The following is a 26,711-nucleotide window of genomic DNA, read 5'->3' as shown; positions in this document are numbered from 1 at the left end:
GATGCATATGTGTATCAGCTGGTATGTGGCCTATTTTATATACTATTTATACTTTATCTGAAGTCATCGAAGTAGCATTTCTCCCCTCAACATCAGGACCAGCCACTGATGTTGAGTGTCCAATGTAAAACTCTGCTGTATAGTTAGTTAGTCAGTGCATTCCCTTTGCTCCTTCTAAGCACATAGAGGTTACAAGTGATTAACCACAGTTAAAAATGTCTACACTTATTTTTCTTACAAACAAAAATTATGTTCTCAATGTCCCCTATACTCTTGTCCACATACTCAAAATCTGACAATCCAAATTTTAAAATAATAATAATAATAATGTTTTTCTGGCTAGGCACGGTGGCTCATGTTTGTAATCCTAGAACTTTGGGAGGCCAAAGCAGGCGGATACTTGAACTCAGGAGTTTGAGACCAGCCTGGGCAACATGGTGAAACCCCGTATTTACGAGTTAAAAAAAAAAAAAAAAATCAGTCAGGCGTGGTGGTGAGTGTCTGAGTGTCTGTAGTCCCAGCTACTGGGCAGGCAGAGGTGGGAGGATCCCTTGAGCTCACAGTGGTAGAGGCTACAGTTGAGCGGTGATCACACCACTGCACTCCAGTCTGGGGGACAGAGTGAGACCCTCTCAAATAAATAAATAAATACATGATAATGATGTTTTTCTTAGGATCTCATTTTAGTTCAAACAAGTATTTAACATGAAATGTTTAAACTACCAAATTTTTCACGTTCCCTTTTCAGCACTTAAGGCAACTTCAGGGTTTTTCTTTGTAGAATTACATATGCTTTCCCCGCAGAATACTTCAAATTGAAATAAGTATTATTATTTGAAATCTCGGCCGAGCACAGTGGCTCCCGCCTGTAATCCCAGAACTTTGGAAGGCTAAAGCGGGTGGATCACCTGAGGTCAGGAGTTCCAGACCAGCCTGGCCAATATGGCAAAACCTTGTCTCTATTAAAAATACAAAAATTAGCTGCGTGTGGCGGCAGGAACCTGTAATCCCAGTTACTCAGGAGGCTGAGGCAGGAAAATCGCTTGAACCCAGCAGGTGGAGGTTGCAGTGAGTCGAGATTGCGCCATTGCACTCCAGCCTGGGCGACAAGAGCGAAACTCCATCTCCAAAAAAAAAAAAAAAAAAAAAAAAAGAAAAAGAAAAAGTAAAGAAAAAAAATCTCAGGTAACATAAACCATAAATGTCTTGAGGGCAAGTATGGCGTCAACATCCCTACATCGCCCACATGTGTAGATTTGTGTCTTGCACATAGTAGGTATTTAATAAGGCTAGAAACTTTTGGCTTTAAGTTAAAATTTAAAATTTCTATTTTTTTTAATTTTTATTTTTAAAGAGATAGAGTCTCACTTTGTCACCCAGACTGGCTGGAGTGCAGTGGCATGAGCACAGCTCATCTCAGCCTTGAAATGCTGGGCTCCAGTGATCCTCCCACTTCAGCCCACGTAGGAGCTGGGACTATGGGCACACACCATTGTGACAAGCTAACTTCTAATTCTTTTAACTTTTAATTGTTTTAACAACTGAAAGAGCCAGTGACTCAATAAGTTAATATCAGCAAATTCTCTTTCTAAAAATTTGTATAAATTTAGGGGATACAAGTGCTTTTTTTTTTGAAACGTAGTCTCGCTCAGTCACCCAGGCTGGAGTGTAGTGCAGTGGTGTGATCTCAGCTCAATGCAACGTCTGCCTCCCGGGTTCACATGATTCTCCTGCCTCAGCTTCCCGGTTTCATGCGATTCTCCTGCCTCAGCCTCCCGAGTAGCTGGGATTACAGGCACGCAGCACCACCCCTGGCTAATTTTTGTATTTTCAGTAAAGACGTGGTTTTGCCATGTTGGCCAGGCTGGTCTTGAACTCCTGACCTCAGGTGATCCACCTGTCTCAGCCTCCCAAAGTGCTGTGATTACAGGTGTGAGCCACCGTGCCCAGTCTGAGTACAGTTTTGATACAGGAATATATTACTTAGAGGTGAAGTCTGGGCTTTTAGTGTAACCATCATCCAAATAGTGTACATTGTACGTAATAAGTAATTTCCCATCCCTCACCCTACTCCCACTCAATTCAGCTACATTTAACATATCATTAATTTAGCTACAAATATAGCTAATGTGTTACATATTAGCCATGTATTTTGCTATGTTTGTAGCTAAACTTAATGGGAATGTACATCCTAGATGCTTAAATATATCCTGGGCAGGGTGGCTCAAGCCCAATCCCACACTTTGGGAGGCCTGAGGGGTGGATCGCTTGAGGTCAGGAGTTCGAGACCAGCCTGGCCAACATGGTGAAGCCTCCTCTCTAACTAAAAATATAAAATTAGCCAGCCATCGTGGTGCATGCTTGTAATACCAGCTACTTGGGAGGCTGAGGCAGGAGAATCACTTGAACCTGGGAGGCAGAAGTTACAGTGAGCCGAGATTGCGCCACTGCACTCCAGCCTGGGTGATAGAGTGATACTCTGTCTCAAAAAAAGAAAAAAAAAATATGTCCAGAAACAAGAACAGGTGAATGTGTAATTAAATACACACATTCATGAGAAGTCTTGTATTACATTATTGTCATATGTCAAGCATTACACTACAGGTTGGGAAAACAGCTATGAAAGCTGTAACAGGCATCTTCAGCCAGTTCCAAATATGATGGAACAATCTAGTATTTTATAAAACTCTACTGCTAATCTAAAAATATAAGTCCAGACCAGGCAGAGTGGCTCATGCCTATAATCCCAATGCTTTTGGAGGATGAGGCTGGAGAATCACTTGAGCCCAGGAGTTCCAGACCAGCCTGGACAATATAGGGAGACTCTGTCTCTAGGAAAATAGTAATAACTAGGCAGGTGTGGTGGTGCACAACTGTTGTCCTAGCTATTTGGGAGGCTGAGGCAGGAGGATGGCTTGAACCCAGGAGTTGAAAGTTGCAGTGAGCTATGATCACATTACTGCACTCCACTCCAGCCTGGGTGACAGGGCGAGATCCTATCTTAAAAAAAAAATAATAATAAAAGCATTTTTCTAGCACATAGATTTTTAAAAACCCAACCTGATAATCTGTCTTAACTATTAAATACATTTACATTTACTGTAATTACTGATATGCTTGATTTCTACCATATTATTTTATACTATCTAACCTGATTTTCTAAGGTTTCTATCTCCTCTTTCTTCACTTATTGAGTTTTCTATGTTCTTTTTTCTCTTCTCTACTGAATTGGAAGTCTATTTCCATCTTGTATTTAGTTTTATTTACTCAGATGGGATGCACTGTACATCTTGAATTTGATGTCTTTTTGTCAATTCTCGAAAATTTTTAAGTACTCTCTCCTCAAAGGATTGCCTCTTCTCAATTTCTTTGTAACAGCTATGAGAGATAGGCTGGAATCTTCTCAGTTTTCTTTTCCATGTCTTATTTTATTTTATTTTTGAGATGGAGTCTCACTCTGTCACCCAGGCTGGGGTACAATTGTGTGATCTCGGCTCACTGCAACCTCTGCCTCCCAGGTTCAAGCGATTCTTCTGCCAGGCTGATCTCACTATGTTGCCCAGGCTGCCCAAGCAACATAGTGACCAACATGTTGCTCACTATGTTGCCCAGGGCCCAGCAATCCACCCACCTTGGCCTCGCAAAGTGCTGAGATTATGAGCCACCAGGCATGAGCCACCCTGCCCAGCCTCAATGTGTATTTATTTTTAAAAGATTCTTAAAAATTATCCAGGTGCGGTGGCTCACACCTGTAATCCCAGCACTTTGGGAGGGCAAGGCGGGTAGATCACTTGAGGTCAGCAGTCCAAGACCAGCATCGCCAACATGGTAAAATCCCATCTCTACTAAAAATAGGAAAAAAGAAAATCAGCCAGCCATGGTGGCACATGCCTGTAATCCCAGCTACTTGGGAGGCTGAGGCAGGAGAGTCACCTAAACCCAGGAGGCGGAAGTTGTAGTGAGCTGAGATTGCACCACTGCACTCCAGCCTGGGAGACAGTGAGACTCTTAAAAAAAAAAATTTTTTTTAAATAATTATAAACCAATAATTGCTTAGTGTCAGTAGTCACTTTGTGGCCAAATTACCTGATTTTTAGTCTTGCTAATTTATTTGAATTAGAGAGGGTGGGGAGGGAAGGAAGGGAGAGAGAAGGAGAGAGAAGAAGATAGACAGACAGAGAGAGAGAGAGAGGGAGAGAGATTGAAGCAGGATCCAGAAATGTCTGGCTCCACTTTTTCAGTTAATTTGTTAGCTTACAGCTCCTAAACCAAGCTGGTGGTATACATTCAAAATCTAAGCACTTCGAGGGATTCCAGATTTTTGGGAAGATTCCTCCTACTCCCCACCACCAAAATAGACAAAGTTCCTTAATACTTCCCAGTGCCAAGGGGAATTTTTTTTCCAGACTTCCTTTCTTCTGAGGGTATAGCCTTTCAAGAGTCTCTAGGGGGCCTTACTTAAGAGTCTCAGTTCCAACTTTCTACCTTGTATACACCCAAGATTTCTTTTTCAGCACTTGAGTGGCAATTAAAATACAAGTCCCTAATGTCCTATATCTTGTTTTGTGTGGTGGATATGGTTTGTACAATTACCAAAATTTACTAAGCAATTAAGATCTATATATTTTATATGTGAGTCACACATAAATTAAAAATATAACTCAAGCCTCTCAGTTATTAAAATTAGCAAACCATCCCCACCTCTCCAAGTCAGCATCAGCACCAACTCCTTTTAGTATGAATTTTAATTTTGTTTTTGTTTTTTGCTCTGGGATGCCCCTTACTTTCCCTTACTCTCAGCTATATGTACTTCAAGGATGTTTATCATATTTCCTCCAGACTCTTATTAGTATTTTGTAGTGTGAAGGTTACCAAATTTTCTACACTAGTGGTTCTCAACCAAGGGAGATTTCGCCCCCCAAGGACATCTGGCAATGTCGACACATTTTTGGTTGTCACAATTAGGAGAATGAGTCGAGGCTAGGGATACTGTTAAACATTCTACAACAGCCAGGCATGGTGGCTCACGCCTGTAATCCTAGCACTTTGGGAGGCCAAGGCAGGTGGATTACCTGAGGTCAGGGGTTTGAGACCAGCCAGGCCAACATGGTGAAACCCCGTCTCTACTAAAAATACAAAAAATTAGCCAGGCGTGGTGGCAGGTGCCTGTAATCCCAGCTACTCAGGTGGCTAAGTCAGGAGAATCGTTTGAACCCGGGAGGCGGAGGTTGCAGTGAGTCGAGATGGCGCCACTGCACTACAGCCCAGGTAACAATGTGAGACTCCGTCTAAAAAAAAAATACAGGCCGGGCGAGGTGGCTCAAGCCTGTAATCCCAGCACTTTGGGAGGCCGAGGCGGGTGGATCACGAGGTCAGGAGATCGAGACTATCCTGGCTAACATGGTGAAACCCCGTCTCTACTAAAAATACAAAAAAAAAACTAGCCGGGCGTGGTGGCGGGCGCCTGTAGTCTCAGCTACTTGGGAGGCTGAGGCGGGAGAATGGCGTGAACCCGGGAGGCGGAGCTTGCAGTGAGCCGAGATCACGCCACTGCACTCCAGCCTGGGAGACACAGCGAGACTCCGTCTCAAAAAAAAAAAAAAAAAAAAAATTATACAATGAACTGGACAGTCCTCCACAATAAATATTATTTGGCTCAATATGTCAATAGCATCAAGACTGAGAAACCCTAATCTAGACCACCATAAGCCATTACAACTTTATTGTAGAAATGTTTGAGTTTTGCACCTTTGTGTTTCACACAGTCTAGTTATCACTTGCTATGAAAATATCTTGCCTGAAAGTTTACTCTAGAATTCCCCATAGGAGACATTTTCCAAATTGAAAAAGGGGAAATTGTAACATATATGTCTTCGTCTTTTACATCTATACGGTGCTAACAGATACAAACTGCTGTTAAGATTAACATGTCAAAATTAATTACAGAACAAATTTTTAAAGTTTAGAGCTATATATATACACACACACACACATTTTTTTTTTTCGAGACAGGGTCTTGTTCTCTCCCCTAGGCTGGAGGACAGTGGTGCAATATGGCTAACTGTAACTTCAGCCTCCTGGGCTCAAGGGATCTTCCCACTTAAGCCTCTCTAGCAGCTACAACTAAAGGCGTGCACCACCCGCCCGGCTAATTAAAAAAAAAAAAAATGGTAGAGATGGCGTCTCACTATATTGCCCAGGCTAGTCTCAAACTCCTGGGCTCAAGTGATCCTCCCACCTCAGCCTCCCAAAGCACTAGGATTACAGGCACGAGCCACTGTGCCTGGCCTAGAGCTAACATTAAGAGTCTCAGAGACTCTTTTAAAAATGAGAAGTTTATCTAATGCAAATATTTAACAGATCATAACTTTATATTCCAATCTAATGTTCACCAGTAAATTATTGCCCAAAATGCTCTGGCTAAGCAATGAGAAGTCAACCTGGGTGCCCTTTAGTAGTTACTGAAATTTAAGGACACCATCCTGGGAAACACACCCCACTGAAAGTGTTGCTTCAACTATCTTTTACTATCTACTACTGCCTGATGTGCTTTCACTGCAATACTAAGGGCATTTATGGTTTAGTATACTGGTTGCAAGACAAATGAGACAAGGCAAGACTTAGGTTTCAAGCTGTGGAAAAGTCTTGATCTTGGCCAGGCGCATTGGCTCACTGCTGTAATCCCAGCACTTTGGGAGGCCGAGGCAGGAGGATCACGAGGTCAGGAGATTGAGACCATCCTGGCTCTTGATGAAACCATCTCTATTAAAAATACAAAAATTATCCCAGCACCTGGGGAGGCCGAGGCAGGAGGATGATGAGGTTAGGAGATCAAGACCATCCTGTCTCTCGATGAAACCGTCTCTATTAAAAATACAAAAATTATCCCAGCACTTGGGGAGGCCGAGGCAGGAGGATCACGAGGTCAGGAGATCGAGACCTTCCTGGCTCTCGATGAAACCGTCTCTACTAAAAATACAAAAATTATCCCAGCACTTTGGGAGGCCGAGGCGGGCATATCACGAGGTCAGGAGATCGAGACCATCCTGGCTAACACGATGAAACCCCGTCTCTACTAAAAATACAAAAAATTATCCGGGCGTAGTGGTGGGTGCCTGTAGTCCCAGCTACTTGGGAGGCTGAGGCAGGAGAATGGGGTGAACCCGGGAGGCCGAGCTTGCAGTGAGCCGAGATTGCGCCACTGCACTCCAGCCTGGGTGACAGAGCAAGACTCCATCTGAAAAATCAAAAAACAAACAAACAAACAAAACCACAAAAATTAGTTGGGCGTCATGCCGCGTGCCTGTAATCCCAGCTACTCAGGAGGCTGAGGCAGGAGAATAGCTTGAACCAGGGAGTCGGAGGTTGCACTAAGCTGAGATCACACCTCTGCACTCTAGCCTAGCAACAGAGCGAGACTCTGTGTCAAAAAAAAAAAAAAAGTCTATTGATCTTATTTTTATTATTTAATATTTCAGGTTATAATAAGGAACAGAGAATAACACAATGAATATCCAGTTTCTTCTCAAACAGCTTAAGAAATAAAGCATTACCAATATGATAGAAGCCTCTGTAGAACTCTCAAGATCCCATTCTCTTCCCTCCCCAGAGGTAATCACTCTCCTGAATTAGGTGTTTATCACTCCTCTGCTCGTTTTTATTTTCATACTACATGTGTAATCTGTAAGTAATACATGGTTTTGCTATACTTGTTTTAAAACTTATACAAATGGTATCAAACATATCTTCCCCTGAGAAACCCAAAAACGTATCTTCTACAACTTCCTATTTGTTATTAATAATTTCCTGCACTTAATAACTATAGGAATCAAGAGACGAAGCGAAAGTAATTGCTGAATTAGTCAGTTTTTCTCTCTTTAAAGAGAGAAATCTGTGATTGGGTTGAATTTGTCCCCAAATGCACCTGCCTACAGTGCTGTGCCCGTTTCCACAACATGCCAAAGAAACTGGTAACTGAAATTCACACCCGTACAGCCAAAGACAGGAGAGTTCACTAATATCCACAAGCCCAAAGTCCAGTTCTACCATATGAAATCCAGTGGTCTAAAAAGTTTTCCTCAGGCTTCTATGAAAGGGTGGTAACTGAATACAGGCAGTGAATTCACTGCAACTATTTTTACACAGAATTCACTATGCTCACTTCATTTGCTTTCCAAGGAATATTAATAGCAGTAATAGAAACCAGATTTGACCAGTCTATTTTCAGATATAAAACATCACAAGTTTGCTAAAGCAGATCACCGAAAACATAAAAGCCCTTATTTATAAGTGAGTGAAAGAAAATAATGGCTACATATTTTTATTCCTTCTATTTCAGAAGGTAAGTAGAGGAGTGAAAGAGATAAGAGTAAAAACATTAGCTGAGTTTTAATAGTTCTTCTAAGGATTCAAACATGCTGGTCTCAGAATGGTACATTAGAGTCAGATTTAAACCAGGACGCTCCCCTAAGGGAGACAGCTGACATGATTATTACTCTCTTCACAGATACACAGTCAAGTCTGCTGACATTTTTTACCAGGCTAGTTCAGCAGCTGTTACAGAGAAAGCAGATATCTAGTGCTCAGAAGATTCATGGAGGGATGGACTGTAAATGCAGGGTGAGAGTACCTCAAAGTACACTGCTGATTAGGCCTAACAAATGGCTTGCTCAGGAAAAAAGGTGAACACTAAACGCATTACCAAAGAAGGAAAAAAAATAGGTTTGTGTAGTATTAAGAATAATCTACAGATCAAGTCTAGAAAATTTTTTATCTTTGTGTGTGTGTGTGTGTGTGTGTGTGTGTGTGTGTGTGTGTGTGACGGAGTTTTGCTCTTGTTGTCCAGGTTGGAGTGCAATGGCGTGATCTCAGCTCACTGCAACCTCCACCTCCCAGGTTCAAGCGATTCTCCTGCCTCAGCCTCCCAAATAGCTGTGATTACAGGCATGTGCCACCATGCCTGGCTAATTTTGTATTTTTAGTAGAGACGAGGTTTCTCCATATTGGCCAGGCTGGTCTCAAACTCCTGACCTCAGGTGATCCACCCACTTCACAGGTGTGAGCCGCCATGCGAAAAGTCTTTTATCTTTAAGAATAAAAGATGTGGCCGGGTGTGGTGGCCCACGCCTGTAATCCCAGCATTTTGGGAGACTGAAGCATGTGGATCACCTGAGGTCCGGAGTTCAAGACCAGCCTGGCTAACAGGAGAAACCCCGTCTCTACTAAAAATACAAAATTAGCCGGGCATGGGGGCGCATGCCTGTAATCCCAGGTACTCAGGGGGCTGAGGCAAGGGAATCGCTTTAACCCAGGAAGCAGAGGTTGCAGTGAGCTGAGATGGTGCCATTGCACTCCAGCCTGGACAACAAGAGTGAAACTCCATTTCAAAAAAAAGAAAAAAAAAGATGTAAGTTGTTCTTACTTTGCCCCATACCCTTGTAGCAAGGACTCTGATTGTTACCATGCTGCTTTCCACTTCTATCCTCAAAGTAGAGTCCCTGAGTACAATAAGGCCCAAGAAAGAACAAAAGAAGTAGAGAAGAAGCAAGGTGAGATGCCAGGTCTAGGAGTGTGTTTCTAACAGGTTTTAATGGTGTTGGAGGCTATTATCCTTAGCAAATTAACACAGGAACAGAAAACCAAATACCACGTGTTCTCACTCACAAGTAGGAGCTAAATGATGAGAACACATGAACACAAAGAAGGAAACAACAGACACTGCAGTCTACTTAAGTGGGGAGGGAGGGAGGAGGGAGAGAAGCAGAAAAGATAACTATTGGGTACGGGGCTTAATATTTGGGTGATAAAATAATATGTACAATAAGCCCCATGACATGTGTTTACCTATGTAGAAACCTTCACATGTACCCCCAAACCTAAAAGTTTTTTTTTTTTTTAAGTTTTAAGAATCAATCAAAATACAATGTTTTAATGTGCTTATTACCTAATTAGTTAACACACTGATCAATAATCTTATATAAAATTAAAGCCAAAAGACTTTGGAATCACAAGAGTAACTGGCCAGAGAGATTTTTAAAAATTCAGGCAAGTTGTTTTTGTCATAAGTGATAGCTAGACAAAAAGGCTAAGGTAGCATCACAATAAAGCTGTCATGGAGATTTCAGATTAGAGTTGTAAGGGAGTCTAGATAATTATAAATGGACCGGCACTAAGGGCCATGATGTAGCAATGACCAATAAATGCACTGCAAAGGGAATTCAACAACATGTTGGGAAAGAGAGCAAACGAAAATTCAGTGCAATGCAGACTGGCTCTGAAATGGTGCTTACTAATCACCAAGTCAGACCCACCCACAAGTTCACACAGGTCAGGACTGTATTTACACTCCTTATCACTTTTCCTTACCTAAGTATATCACTGACAGTAATTTCAGGGATGAATTTTTGAAGATACTTCACTGTTGCACCAAGAAAACACGCTTTATACATTTCAGTAACTCCATAGGAAAAATTCTGGGATGCCAGTTTAATCAAGCCACTGAAAACAAAGCAAAACAAATCTTTATGAGACAAAGGAATTCTTTATTACTCTAAAATACCTTTACAATTATTAGATTCTTTTTTTTATGTCATCACAAAAATCTAGGCAAAGTCAGAAAAACTACAGATTAAAAGAAAATCAAGGCAAGGAGTGGTGGCTCACGCCTGTAATCCCGACACTTTGGGAGGTCAAGGCAGGCAGATCACTTGAGGTCATGAGTTCGAAACCAGCCTGGCCAACATGGCAAAACCCTGTCTCTACCAAAAATACAAAAATTAGCCAGGCATGGTGGTGCACACCTGTAATCCCAGCTAATCAAGAGGCTGAGGCAGGAGAATTGCTTGAACCTGGGAGGAAGAGGTTGCAGTGAGCTGAGATCGTGCCACTGCACTCCAGCCTGGGCAACACAGAGAGACCCTCTCTCAATCAATCGATTGATCAATGAAAATCAACTTTTGGCCAATATAAGAAGCAAACCTCATCAGCTCAGGAGGTAAACACTGCTGGGCATGGTGGTATGTGCTTGTAGTTCCAGCTACTAGGGAGGCTGACATGGGAGGCTCGTTTAAGCCCAGGAGTTTGAGGCTGCAGTAGCCAATGATTGTGCCACTGCACTTCAGCCTGGGCAACAGTGAGACTTTGACTCAAAAAAAAAAAAAAATACAGAGGTAAACACCTTCTAAACTCAAATTCCCAAGGAGGGGTTTCAAACTAGAACTCTATAAAGCCTGCCAGTATCAAGGCTCTCTAATGCAAATATTACATGCCTTCAACACACCTAAAAGGCAGTGTATGAAAGAAATGGGACATCTACCCTAGTTTTCCTTAGTCAGCCAGAGGTAAAATACTTTAGTTGTTGAGGCAGGGTGTGGTGGCTCATGTCTATAATCCCAGCACTTTGGGAGGCCAAGGCAGGTGGATTGCTTAAACCCAGGAGTTCAAGATCAGCCTGTGTAACGTGGCAAACCCTGTCTCTACAGAAAACACAAAAATTATCTGGGCATGGTAGCATCTGCCTGTAGTTCCAGCTACTTGGATGGTGAAGTGGGAGAACTGATCGATCCCAGGAGGTTGAGGCTGCAGCGAGTGACAAAGTAAGACCCTGTCTCAAAATTACAAAACAAAAAAACCTTTAGTTATGATTTTCAAGTGAGACTCTGCAAAGCCTAGATGCATATATGTATATATTTTTACAAGTACACGTGCCAGGAAGCTCCATCCTAAACTTTCTGTTTCAGAATCCATGGAGGGTGAAACTCAAGTATAGCTTTAAATCTAGTGATTTAAACATGAAAATCTAGTAATTTTCATGTGAAACCCTTTAGAGAGAAACATTGCTAAAAGGACCAAACAAAATACCTAATTCAAACAAAACACCTAATTCAGTTATTTCTTACAATAGTAAAGAATCTGTATCTTAGGTCAACACAATTGTATTGTTAGTTTCCTACACAAGGAAATTACTTTGGTCATCAGTAATTTCTCCAGTGGCTTACAAAATGATGGAGACTGGCTCAAAATGATTGTATTAAAATAGCCGTCTACTGATTTTGAGAGAATCTATTTTCCACCCCCAAATAAAACTGGAAAGTTAGCAATATAAGATTTAGATTGCCAGATATATGAATGACTCTTGGCCTTATCTTCTTTTCATTTTTTAAGTTTTTATTGATTGATTGATTGATTGATTGAGACAGAGTCTTGCTCTGTCGCCCAAGCTGGAGTGCAGAGGCAGTGATTTCAGCTCACTGCAAGCTCCGTCCCCTGGGTTCACGCCATTCTCCTGTCTCAGCATCCCAAGAAGCTAGGACTACAGGCGCCTGCCACCATGCCTGGCTAATTTTTTGTATTTTTAGTAGAGACAGGGTTTCACCGTGTTAGCTAGGATGGTCTTGGTCTCCTAACCTCGTGATCCACCTGCCTTGGCCTCCCAAAGTGCTGGGATTACAGGTGTGAGCCACCATGCCTGGCCGGTCTTATCTTCTTTTTAACCAAGACATTACCCTGGCTCATCAGAATTTTCTTGAAATAGTTAAAATGTTATGCTTATTCCACAAAGCTCTTTTTTTTTTTTTTTGGTGACTCCATCCACTCTAAAACTTTTAATTTGAATTAATACAAAATTCAATATACCAATCACAAAAATGGAGATTTACCCAACAAGTAGAATATCAAGAAAGACAAAACTTCCCACATTGAAAATATAAGCACATAAAATCATTTTTAAGAATAAATAACATTACCTATTAATAATTATATCCATAACATCTGTGGCACTGAAGTCAAAGGGTCTGTAACCCTCTCGTTTAAAGGCAAGAACTGCATTAGGACCTAGCCAAATACTGCCATCCATCCTTGGTGTGAAGTGAACTCCTAGGAAAGGAAACCGGCTATCTGGGACCTATAAATTTAACATAGTAAATAACAGCCTTATTTCACATTACATGTTATCAGAGATGCAAACATTCAATTGGTAACATAAAACACTTTCTTCCCATGCATTTAATTTGTATTGTGAGCTGTACTCAGATATACTTTTCCATTAACATGCTTCTGCTTAGAAATGCACACAAGAAACCCTGATGCTGGCCAGGCACAGTGGCTCACGCCTGTAATCCCAACACTTTGGGAGGCCAAGGCGGGAGGATCACTTGAGATCTGGAGTTCAAAACCAACCTGGCCAACATTGTAAAACCCTGTCTCTACTAAAAATACAAAAACTAGCCTGGCATGGTGGTGTGCACCTGTGATCCCAGCTACTTGGGAGGCTGAGGCATGAGAATTGCTTAAATCCAGGAGGTGGAGGTTGCAATGAACCAACATCGCGCCACTGCACTCTAGCCTGGGTGACAGAGTAAGACTCTGTCTCAAAAAAAAAAAAAAAAGAAACTCTGATGTTATTAACACTAATACATTGTTCCATCTATGCATCTTTCTGGGTAAAGGGGAAAAAAAAGATGAACTGTCCTACTTCAGGTTATTCTCTGTCTTTCACAAGGGATGTCTATGACTGGAAAGTAAAATCAGAGCCGCCAGAAAAAAAATACACGTTCATAGCACAGGCTTCTGCAAAGTACAAATACATGAGGTTGAAACAGATGAAATTCATGTTTTGGCAAGGTCAAAAATATCAAATAGCCAAATACTGACTATTTCATCTGGTTCAACCTAATATATTTTAAGAGATTCATCATTTCCAGGGTAGTTCCAGACAGAAAAATGAACTCTTCATTTAAATACCTCTGTCTTCTAGTCCCTGAAACTACAGAGTGGCCACATCCCTTTTCTGTACCTATAGATAGTGAACTGAGGAAAAGGGTTGGGTATCAGGGACTTCCATAAGGGAAAGTTTTCCCTTTCCCTCCACCAGAGAGAAGGAAGAATTCAGTTCCTTCCTGATAGCACTTCCCATAGTGCACTCATGCTTTCTGGGGACATGTACCTGCAGGCAATTAATTACAATTTAATAACCATGATACCAGGATAAAGATTTAGGGATTTAACCGCAAGAGAAACTGATGAAATGCTTACACAAATGGTCCTCCAAAATCGCTCTTATTTCTGACCCAAGTGAAAGTTGTTTTCATCTCCTTTATGACCACCACCTGATTGAAAAAAATTAGAAGTAGGAAGCATCATTACCTACCGGATAAATATTTCCTTTTACAAGATAACATTTTTCCGGCTTCAAGAGCAGGTAATCTCCCCGGAATGGTACAATTCGAGGATCAGGAGTGCAGCCACTCAACTCTGAAATACGGTCTGAGTAAAGTCCTGCACATGTCACAACATACTGACATCGAATTTCCTCTCCCTAGTGCAAAATAAAATAATAGTTATTTGTATAGAGTGGAGTAGACTAGGTCAAGAGGGGAAAAACAGGTGATAGAAAAGAAAACAAGGTACAGAAATAGAATTTTTTCTAAAAGAGGATATTCAATACAGGTATCAGCAAAATATGTTCTTTAGCATTTAGGTGGCAGCTAGAAACTGAGGACAGTGGCATGTAAGAGGATGTCACCTTAAATTTTGTACTTTAAAGATAATAATGGTCAACCCAGCAAGGATACGTAGTAAGGTATACATGCATGCACACAAATACATACAAATCTGTTTATTAGGACCTAGTGGGGAGCTTCTTAACTATTTGTTGCATGAAGAAGCAAATGTCATTTAGATAGCCTCCACCAATTTTTTTTTGCTCCCCCACCTACCCCACAGCTTTTAATTTGGATTAATTAAAAATTCAATATATCAATCACAAATACGAGGATTTACCCAATTAGTAGAATATCAAGAAAGACAAAACTTCCTACATTAAAAATGTAAGCATATAAAAGAATTTTTAAAAATAAAGTTGTTACCTATTGATAATTATATCCATAACATCTCTGGCACTGAAGTCACAGGGCCTGTAACCCTCTCATTTAAAGGCAACCTCTGTATAGCAACCAGCTTCTCCTGTATCTGAGCAATTACTGTGTTACTCTTCGGTTGCCTCACACTCAATAATCCTGCCCAGTTGCAACTGTAATCTACCCACCAAGCAATTTCTCCTTCCTAATCAATATCTACTTTGCAAACTGAGGACACTTTAGAAATCTCATTCATTCAATGCACATTTACTGAGAGCACACACTACATTCAAGGTTTGCTTTAGTGCCTAGGAGACTGCTAATGTTAGGCTGTTATGATTTCCTATAAATTTTATTTTGTGATTATCATCTGCTCATTTTTAACTTTACTCACCAAGTTTGGCCAATTTGCCACCCTATTTCCTAAATGACTTCATTTATCCTGCATTCACCACCACACTCGAATTCCCATCTCTACTTCTAACAGAGTAAACACCTAGCAATTCTGTTCTTACTCTTAGATCTTCTTCCCAGATGACCTATTTTTGAAGCCTCAGAATTCTCACCTGTCTCAACATTTTCTTTCTTTCCAGGCCTTACTGTTTAGCCTTACTCTATTGAGCTAAATTTCCACCACTGTATGTATCCTATTTTTGCCCTTGCTAGAAAGTTAAGCCTCTTTTCAGGAGTTATACATGTCATCGTTTTTAGAAAAATTAGATGAAACTTCTCCACAAAGAATTCAAATTAGCTAGACTAAGCCATGATTGTTTTAAGACCTTTGAAGTCTAAAGGGCTGTCAAGGTCTTGCTCTGTCACCCAGGCTGGAGTGCGATGGCGCAGTCCTGGCTCACTACAGCCTCAACCTCCTGTGTTCAAGTGATTCTCTTGCCTAAGCAAACAGCTGGGACTACAGGTGTGAGCCACCGCACCCAGCCAAAATTACCTTTTTCTAAATAGGTTAATATCTTTCCTGTTCATCTAGAGTTATATTCTAGAAATACGAGAGGTATTTTTGTGACATAAATCATCAGCTCCTACATAAAAGATTGGCAGTTCTTTTGTTCTTGGAACAAAAAAATGCAGATAAGTCTTATGATAGATGTAAAGATAGTAACAGAATTTATAAAATGGTACCAGCATGCAATAACCTAATAATTCTCTTTAAAAACTCAAGCAACAGTTCCCAAGAAAATTATCAAAAACTATCACAGATTTCTGAAATCATTTTATGCTATATGTTAAACAATAATTAAACTCAGTAACATATTAATTTTACTTCCAAATTAAAATTTAGGTAACCATTAAATGATACATCTGTTCAACATAAATTTCTTTTAGGCTGGGCACAGTGGCTCATGCCTGTAGTCCCAACATTTTGGGAGGCCAAAGTGGGAGGATCATTTGAGCCCAGGAGTTCAAGACCAGCCTGGGCAACACAGGGAGACTTTGTCTCCCTATGTAAAGTCTCTAATCAAAAAAAAAAAAGAAATTAAAAAGAAGAAGAAGAAATAAACCATGTATATCTATTGCTCTTTCATAAGTGAAGCAGATTTCTCCACACCCCCACAATATCCAATGTATAAATCTTTAATTAGCAAATCCTACCTGCAAAAATTTATTTTAAAAATCCCTGGCCAGGCGCAGTGGCTCACACCTGTAATTCCAGCACTCTGGGAGGCTGAGGTGGGTGAATCACTTGGGGCCAGGAGTTCAAGACCAGCCTGGTCAACATGGTGAAACCCTGTCTCTACTAAAAATACAAAAATTAACCAGGCATGGTGAGACACACCTGTAATCCCAGCTACTCATGTGGCTGAGGCACAACAATCACTTGAATCTGGGAGGCGGAGGTTACAGTGAGCCAAGAGCATGCCTCTGCACTCCAGCCTGGGCAACAGAGTGAGATTGTCTCAAAAAGACAAAATTTCTTTTAACTTTTTTTTTTTTTTTTTTTTTTTTTTTTTTTTTTGAGGCGGAGTCTCGCTCTGTCGCCCAGGCTGGAGTGCAGTGGCCGGATCTCGGCTCACTGCAAGCTCCGCCTCCTGGATTTACGCCATTCTCCTGCCTCAGCCTCCTGAGTAGCTGGGACTACAGGCGCCCGCCACCTCGCCCGGCTAGTTTTTTGTATTTTTTTAGTAGAGACGGGGTTTCACTGTGTTAGCCAGGATGGTCTTGATCTCCTGACCTCGTGATCCGCCCGTCTCGGCCTCCCAAAGTGCTGGGATTACAGGCTTGAGCCACCGCGCCCGGCCTTAACTTTTCATAAAACTATTTCAACCTGGTAAGTGGACCGCTCAATTTGAATTAGAACCCCAAAATTATACTTACTGAAAATGCCAAAATAAAGAGCGGCAACTCTGGGTAAAGTATATATCCACTGGTATGCCATAGGCCCCTGTGTATATTCTATCATATGATGCTATACTCTAGTGAAAATGTCCCTTAGATGAGGGCAGGCACAGAAACAGATTTTCAATTCTTCTTTGAATGGAAAGCCTGCCACTTGGGTCACATGACCCAGAAACTCTGATGGTAATCGAACTGTCTGCAGCAGATAGTCATACTTTATGGAGCCTTTGGAAGGCATATGTGGGCAAATCACAGCACAGAACTTCACGGTTTTTGGAGGAAAGTTATACCACCCTCTGCACATAACTAACCTCCTTTTGAGAAAGTGCTTCTGGCTTTGACTGAACACTTGACCACAGGTCACTAAGTTACCATATGAACTACCCATTATTAACTGGGTGGTGGTGTCTGACTCATCAAGCCACAACATTGGGTGTATATAGCAGCATTCCATCATCAAGGAAAATTGTAAGATAGGGTTGTACAGGTCCTGCTGGCACACATAAGTTGCAGAGGCAAGTGGTTCAAATTCCCATGGCCTCTATGCCTGCTAAATTGCCTCCTTCCTATCAACCTGCCTCTATAGCCCCACAGGGAGTTCTCTATGGCCAGTTGACCTAAGAAGAAAAAATATAGGCCAGGTTTAGAAATGGTTCTGCACAACATGCTGGTACCACACACAACTGAACAGCCACAGCACCAGAGCCCCACTCATGAGTGGCCCTGAAGGACTGTGGTGAAGAAAATATTCTCAGTGGGCAGATCTCTGAACACCACACCTAGTTGTTCATCTTATTTTAGAAGGACAGATGGCCAAAGGTATGGATCTACACTGTTTCATGTGCAACAACTAATGGTTTGGCTAGATGGACAGGGAAACGACCTGTGGAGAAAGGTGTATGAATGGACCACTTCAAGACAGTTTCAGAGAGTAAAGATATTCAAGTTCCATATGAATGCTCACTGAAGAGAAATCTTGGCCAAGGACAATTTTAATAATCAGTAGAAAAAAATGACCTGCTCTGTGGATGTTAGTTAGCCTCTTTCTCCAGGCACCCATCTCATGAACTACATGATTAGGTGTAAAGATAGTCTCCATAAATGGTGCTGGGAAAACTGGATAGCCCCATGCAAAAGAATGAAATTGGACTCCTATTTTACACCATTCACAAAAATTAACTTGAACTAGATTAAATATTTAGATTAAAAGATTAAAGATTTTAGATTAAAAACTAAGACTCCCGGAAGAAAACATAGGGAAGACATTGGTATTAGGAATGATTTTTTTTTTTTTAATAAGGCACCAAAAGCACAGGCACAAAAGCAAAACTAAACAAATGTGACTATATCAAACTAAAAAGCTTCTGCACAGTAAAAGAAATGAAGAGACAACCTACAGAATTGGAGAAAATATATCTGATAATAGGTTAATATCCAAAAAAATGTAAGAAATTCATATAATTCAAGAGCAAAATAACAAATGAGCTGATTAAAAAATTAGCAAAGAAAGGCCAGGCACGGGGGCTCACGCCTGTAATCCCAGCACTTTGGGATGCCAAGGCGGGTGGATCACCTGAGGTCAGGAGTTCGAGACCAGCCTGACCAACATGGAGAAACCCCATTTCTACTAAAAATACAAAATTAGCCAGGTGTGGTGGCACATGCCTGTAATCCCAGCTACTCAGGAGGCTGAGACAAGAGAATCACTTGAACACGGGAGGCAGAGGTTGAGGTGAGCCAAGATCGTGCCACTGCACTCCAGCCTGGGCAACAAGAGCGAAACTCCATCTCAAAAAATAATAATAATAATAGATACAATAAAATAAATAAAAATGGGCAAAGAAGCCGGGCATGGCAGCACGTGCCTATAATACCAGCTACTTTGGAGGTTGAGGCAGGACAGCTTGAGCCTAGGAGTTTGAGGCTGCAGTGAGCCATGGTCATGCCACTGGACTTCAGCCTGGGTGACAGAGACCCTGTCTCAAAAAAAAAATGGCCAGAGGTGGGGAGGGCAAAGGACCTGAATATGTATTTTTATGTATTTTTTTCAAAGATATACAGATAGCCAACAGATACATGTAAAGGCATCCAAATCACTAATCATCAGGAAAATCAAAACCACAATAAGATATAATCTCACATCTGTTAGGATGGCTATTATCAAAAAGACAAAAGAAAACAAACATTGGTGAGGATGTAGGGTGCCCTATCGATGGGAATGTAAATTGGACAGCCATCACAGGAAACGGTATGCACATTCCTCAAAAAATTAAAAATAGAACTACCATAACATCCAAATTAAAAATAGAACTACCATATGATTTCCTCTGGGTATATACCCAAATAAAACAAAATCAGTACCTCAAGGAGATATCTGCATTCTCATGTTCATTGCAGCATTATTCACAACAGCCAAGACATGAGAACAACCTTAAGTGTCCATTGACAGATGAATGGATAAAGAAAATGTGATATATATATATGTGTGTGTGTGTGTATATATATGTGTGTGTGTATATATATATGTGTGTGTATATACATACAATGCAATACTATTCAGCCATAAAAAAGGAGGAAATTCTGCCATTTGTGACAACATGGGTGGGCCTGGAAGATACTGTGCTAAGTGAAATAAGCCAGACAGTGAAAGACAAATACTGTACAATCTCATTTACATATGGGATCTAAAATAGTTGTATTCATAGAAAAAGAGAGTACAATGATGGTTGCTACAGACTGGGAGGAGGTGGGCAGGAATGGGATGATATTAGTCAAAGGGTACAAACTTTCAATTATAGGATGAATAAATTCTAGAAATCTAATATACAGCATGGTGACTATAGGTAATAATACTGTATGGTATACTTGAAATTTGCTAAGATAGCAAATCTAAGTGTTCTCATCACGTACACATAAATGGTAACTATGTGAGGTGGCAGATGTGATATCAAATAACTTGATTGTGATAATCATTTCACAATGTAAACATAAAGCTGGAAAACATAGTTATGGTAGCAAGGTTGGAGGTGATCGGCAACATGGACTTATTCACCACTGCTGATCTGTCTACAGCTAATGCTGAGTGCTCAATCGGCCATAGTAGAGACCAAAAGAGCCACTGATATGGTCCCTGGACCACTTCCATCATAGAAAATGCAGCACTTATTTCTCACTTGCATAGACACTTGCTCGGAATATAAATTTGTCTTCCCTGCCTATAATGCTTCTGCCAAAGCCACCATGTGTGAACTTATGAGATGTCTTATTCACCATCATGGTATTTTACAGAGAATCATTACTTCTGATCAGTGAACTTACTCTGCAGCAAATGAAATGCAGCTATAGGCTCAGGATCATGGAATTCACTGATTTTACCATTTTCCCCATCACCCTGAAGCCACTGGGTGACAGAAACTGGAATGGGCTTTAGACGTAATAGCACTAGCTGGCTGGCAACTCCTTGAAGGGCTGGGGTAATTTCCTCCAGGATGCTCTACGTGCTCTAAATCAGTGACTAATATATGGTATTGTTTGTCCCACAGCCAGAATTCACAGGTCTGGAAATTGAGGTAGAAATGAGGGTGGTTCCTTACTATTACCCCAATCATCCACTACATGAAATGTTTGCATTCTGTCCTCACAACTTTGGTCTTATGATCTAGAGGTCTTAGTTCCCAAGGGAGAAGTACTTCTACTAGAGAATGACAGTGGTTCCATTAAACTGGAGGTTGATACTGCAACACCTGGCCACTTTGGGTTCCCTTGCCAGTAAATCAAAGAGGGGATTGCTGTATTGAATTGGATAACTAATCTTGACTCTCAAGAAAATGAGTTGCTACCACAACTAGTCTTGGGGATGATAAAAAGGAATATGTCTGGAATACATATCTCCTGAAGCTTCTCTTAGTATTCCCATATACTGTTATAAAAGTTATTGGAAACTACCTCAACCCAAAACAGCCAGGGCTGCTAATGGCATAGACTTCAGGAATGAAAGTGTGAGCTACACCACCAAACTAGAAATCATGACCAGCTAAGATGCTTGCCAAAGGCAAAGAGAATATGAAATGCATAGTAGGGGAAGGATATCATAAATATTGGCTATGGCCACATGACTAGTTACAGAAATGAGGGATGTTATAATGTGAGTATATCTTACTTTAAAATAATAAATACATTTCTCCATACATTACCTAATTCTTTATTTATTCCCATTGCTATAGACTGAATTGTGCCCCCCCCCACACCCCAATTCATACATTGAAGTCCCAACCCTTAATGTGAATTTTATGTGGAGACAGGGCCTTTAGGGAGGTAACTAAGGTTAAATTAGGTCATAAGGGTAGGGGCTAATCCAATAGCACTGGTGTCCTTACAAGAGGAAGAGATACCCAAGATCATGCTCTCTCTTTCTGGGCGCACACAGAGAAGAGGCCATGTGAGGACATAGTAAGAAGGCAGCCATTAACAAGCCAAAAATCAACCCTACCAGCACCTTAATCTTGAACTTTTAGCCTCCAGAACTGTGGGCTTTTTAGGCCACCCAGTTTGTGCTATTTTGTTATGGAAGTCTGAGAAGACTAATATACTCATCTCTACCATTTCCACATTATCTAACACAGGGTTTCTCAACCTCAGTACTACTGACTTTGGGGGATAGACATTTCTTTGTTTTGGGGGCCTATTCCCCACACTGAAGGATGTTTAGCAACATTCCTGGTATCTACCTACCAAATCCCAGTTGCTGTGCCCCTCCCCTCTCCCAGTTGTGACAATCAAAAATGTCTCCAAACATTGCCAAATGTTCCCTGAGAAGTAAAACTGCCTCTAGTTGAGAACTACTTATCTAATACAAAATGCTTAAATAGTGGTTAACCTTATATCTTGTTATTTAAGTTACAGGATCTCAAAGCGGGAGTGTAACTCAGCTAGTAAAAATTAAACATAACCCAGGAGGGATAAAGTAGACTTTGTTTTTTTTGTTTTTGTTTGTTTGTTTTTTTGAGAGTTAGTTAGCATGTCTTCAGTCCTATGAAAGATAGTTACACCTTGTTAGGTGGAAGCATACTTTTACTTCTGTCTTTATTTGGAAGCTAAATATCATTATAAGGTTATAAGGGGCGTGGACAGATGTCAGGTTGACAAAGGGTAGACTGTAGGGGTTTGTACTGTGTCCATTTGGTTAAGCTAGGAACTATGCTTGACAGAATCCCCTTCTCTTCATGGTTCCAACTTAAAGTTGGTCAAAACAGGAGCTGCATATAATCTGGTGGCAAAGGGTCGGGCGCGGTGGCTCACACCCGTAATCCCAGCACTTTGGAAGGCCGAGGTGGGCGGATCACAAGGTCAGGAAATCGAGACCATCCTGGTTAACATGGTGAACGCCTGTCTCTACTAAAAATACAAAAAATTAGCTGGGCGTGGAGGCGGGTGCCTGTAGTCCCAGCTACTTGGGAGGCTGAGGCAGGAGAATGGTGTGAACCCGGGAGGCGGAGCTAGCAGTGAGCCGAGATTGCGCCACTGGACTCCAGTTGGGGTGACAGAGTGAGACTCCATCTCAAAAAAAAAATAATAATAATAATAATAATCTGGCAGCAGAAATAAATCAGCAGGTATTATTCTCTGAAGGTCATCCTAGTCCAAAGAGGTGACAGACAGATACCCACTGTCCAGTGAATTCCAGCTCCATATTCAGCTCTGTTTCCCAATTACTGATCCATCAACTCTCTTCTGAATCTATACTTTCCCAGAAACTTCCACAATTGTGTAAGGTCTTATTCTATAATAAATCCTAGAGCACTCATTAATGACTCTGCTCCCTTGACTACAACCTGATGCAGTGAACCTACAGGGAATCCACTGCTTCTATGCCATTCAGTGGTTCTTGCTTTAGGTCTATGTGAAGATGAAAAAAAGCAGTCCATCTCCCTCTGGAAAACCTGTGTACTCTCTCTACCGAAGTCTTCTAATTTATAGAGAGTTAATAAGTTAGTGGAGATCAGTAGGCAGAGTGATAAAATATCTATCAGTTTTGCCTTAAAATTAAACACTCCATATGCTTATAATCCTGTTCTTTGCCAGCACAGTCACTTAATTAGGACATTCCCAAGTTGAAACTCTCCTTAGAATAAAAACTGTTAAACCTCCCTAAAAGAAATTCTCTCAGAATTACTTTTACATTAGATAAATGCCATTCAATAACTTAAAATACAGCCCTGTGGGTTAATTTAATTTTTAATAAAGGGGAGGGAAATAAAGTAGCCAGCAGTTTTGCTTAAGAATCTTTACCTTTGTATTCTTTATAACAATCGGATATTGCATTCCTGAAAAAAAAAAGTAAAAAATTTATTTTTAGCAAAAGGCCAATATTATTTGAAATATTACACTAGCAACAAACTTAAATAACTTTTTTTCTGTCATTACTATGATTGTACCCTACAGTTCATTCTGAAACTTTTTACCAAATCACAATGAAACTAGTTCATACTTAACAACATATAAAACTCCAGCATGTTTTTAGCTTGGTTTTAACTCATCTAATCTATGCTTATAAACCATACCCCACCTGACCTCCAACATAGACATAGCTATTATAATCCTGGAAACCACACTGTATAATGGATCATCATAAACCAGTATGTATTTTCCCACAGAACTAAAGCTATGATATGAGAAACCTTGCCATCCACGTGTTGGTTACTGGATTCTTTGCAGGTTCTACATTGTTTAGAGAAGCAAGAGTTCTCCCAACACAAAAACTTCCAATAAAAAACTGACCATTTTTAAAATTAGTTCCCACTCAGATACACGGGATCTCAAAGTTTTATAAAGCATACATAGAGCAGATAAATATAATCTACTTGTACCATGAATTTGGTTTATTATGCTACCTACCTAAAAAAACTTTAATTATTTAACAATTTTGCTCATCATTTTAGAATTCAGAAAGACAGAATGATTCAGATGGCTTAGGTCTCCTTAAAAACCTGTCAAGGAAGAAAGAACAGAACACTACTTTTTTTCTCCTTCAAATTTCTCAACAGCAAATAGAAGCCTCAAAAATCTATCATTTGGACAAAAAAAATATTAATGCCCTCAAAGCAAAACAAGACAAACTCTTAATTGCACTCTTAAACTGTGTGGGGGCTGGGCATGAGGTAGGGGGAGTTCCAAATGACCAGGTCATTTTATGACCTTAGGCTGTCATTCTGACATTCTGAAACTTGGGTGTGTCTAAAAATCACTAAAAGCTTATTACTAGGTGCTATTTCCACACAGTCTGATTCAGTAAGTCTGGGTGATGCTAACATTTACATTTTGGGCCAGGCACGGTGGCTCATGCCTGGAATCCCAGTATTTTGGGAGGCCAAGGTGGGCAGGTCGTTTGAGCTTAGGGGTTCAAGACAAGCATGGACAACATAGTGAGACCTTGTCTCTTTTTATAATTAAAAAAAAAAAAAAGAAGAAGAAGAAGAAGGAAGGAAGAAAAGAAGAAAAAGGATATTTAAAAAGATAGCTTGGATCCCTTTCATGGTTCTCGAAATACACAAGCAGGCTGAGCACAGTGGCTCACTCCTGTAACCCTGGAACTTTGGGAGGCTGAGGTGGGTGGATCACCTGAGGTCAGGAGTTTGAGACCAGCCTGACCAACATGATGAAACCCCATCTCTACTAAAAACACAAAATTAGCTGGGCATGGTGATGCATGCCTGTATTTCCAGCTACTCAGGAGGCTGAGGCAGGAGAATCACTTGAACCTGAGAGGCGAAGGTTGGAGTGAGCCAAGATCACGCCATTGCACTCCAGCCTAGGTAATAGCGTGAGACGCCGTCTTGAAAGAAGAAAAAAAACAAAAGAAATATACAAGCAAAAGAGTTCTTTTGAAATTACTCCTTGGTGGTACTGACACCTCTCTAAGACTGAGCCACATCGGTCACTGCTTTTTTTTTTTTTTTGAGACAGAGTCTCACTCTGTTGCACAGGCTGGAGTGCAGTGAACTGGTGCAATCTCAGCTCACTGCAGCCTCTACCTACCAGATTCCAGCAATTCTCCTGCCTCAGCCTCCGGAGTAGCTGGGTTACAGGCACGCATCACTACACCCAGTTAATTTTTGTATTTTTAGTAGAGACGGGCTTTTACCATGTTGACCAAGCTGGTCTGGAACTCCTGACCTCAGGTGATCCACCCACCTCGGCCTCCCAAACTGTGGGATTACAGGCATGAGCCACCATGCCTCCCAGGTCACTGCTTTATACAGACATATTTACAGCTGTCAACAAAAGGATCAATTCAGTCCTGTACTCTTCACAGAGACACAAGGTTTGCCAATTTTCCTACTGACTACATTTGCCATTTAGAGATACAGAACCTGAATAGTTATACCGGTAAACTGGACATCTGAGTCCCATAGGATTTTGCGAATTAAAAAAAAATTATTTTATTTAATTAAAACAAATTTTTTTATGTTTAGTAAAGATGGGGTCTCACCATGTTGCCCAGGTTGGTCTTGAACTCCTGAGCTCAAGCGATCCACCCACTTTGGCCTCCCAAAGTGCTCGGATTACAGGCGTGAGCCACTGCCCTCAGTCCTAAAAAAAAAAAATTTTTTTTTGAGACAAGGTCTCACTGTGTTGCCCTGGCTGCAGTGCAGTGATGCGATTATAGCTCACTGCAGCCTCAAACTCCTGTGCTCAAGCAATCCTCCTGCCTCAGCCTCCTAAGTAGCTGGAAGTACAGGTGTGTGCTACCATGCCCAGGGAATTTTTTAAAATTTTTTGTAGAGACAGGTCTCGCTATGTTGCCCAGGCTGGTCTTAAACTCCTGGCCTCAAGTGATCCTCCTTCCTTGGCCTCTCAAAGTACTTCTGAAAATTTTAACTTCACAATTAGATTTGCTGTCCAGACTTCTAAGGGAGAAAAAAAGGAAAAAAAAAATTCTCCAGAATGGTATATGTTCCTTAGGAGTGGTAAAGTCTAGCACACTGGAAGACTAATTTACATGTTGATACATATAGACAAGCCAAAAAGGAAATGTCACGTCATATGAAAATTTTTTCTCTCCTTTCCAGGAGTATAACAAATTATCATTCAAGCTGGGTGTGGTGGCTCACACCTGTAATCCCAGCACTTTGGGAGGCTGAGGCAGGAAGATCACCTGAGGTCAAGAGTTTAAGACCAGCCTGGCCAACATGGTGAAACCATGTCTTTACTAAAAATACAAAATTAGCCGGATGGGGTGGCACATATTTGTAATCCCAGTTGCTTAGGAGGCTGAGGCAGGAGAATCGCCTGAACCCAGGAGGCAGAGTTTGCAGTGAGCCAAGATTATCCCATTGCACTCCTGCCTGGGTGACAAGAGTGAAATTCTGCCTCAAAAAAAAAATCAATAAAATAAATAAAATAAAATAAAAATAAATTATCATTCATAGTTATAAAATTCTGGTTTTATAGGAACTTTCAAAATTCTTCAGTTTATGGTTCTTTGTCCTTTTTTTAGTCTACTGG

At 40.9% G+C, this 26,711-nt stretch overlaps 1 protein-coding gene across 3 annotated transcripts in view; it reads right to left on the bottom strand.

Moving 5' to 3' along the window:
- Window positions 1-26,711, bottom strand: part of L2HGDH (L-2-hydroxyglutarate dehydrogenase) — a 70,749-nt gene that overhangs the window by 11,447 nt on the left and 32,591 nt on the right. For all 3 annotated transcript variants that reach the window (XM_050796911.1, XM_050796912.1, XM_050796913.1), the window contains exons 6-9: window positions 23,496-23,530; window positions 14,147-14,314; window positions 12,744-12,901; window positions 10,366-10,497 (exon numbers count right to left, since the gene is read on the bottom strand). In XM_050796911.1, coding sequence (XP_050652868.1) covers window positions 10,366-10,497; window positions 12,744-12,901; window positions 14,147-14,314; window positions 23,496-23,530 — 493 coding nt within the window. The remainder of the gene's footprint in view (window positions 1-10,365; window positions 10,498-12,743; window positions 12,902-14,146; window positions 14,315-23,495; window positions 23,531-26,711) is intronic.

The sequence above is a fragment of the Macaca thibetana genome, chromosome 7 (genome assembly GCF_024542745.1).
Source record: "Macaca thibetana thibetana isolate TM-01 chromosome 7, ASM2454274v1, whole genome shotgun sequence".
NCBI classification, from domain to species: domain Eukaryota; kingdom Metazoa; phylum Chordata; class Mammalia; order Primates; family Cercopithecidae; genus Macaca; species Macaca thibetana.
Note: the sequence above shows the minus strand (reverse complement) of the source record. Positions and strands in the feature narration are given on the sequence as shown.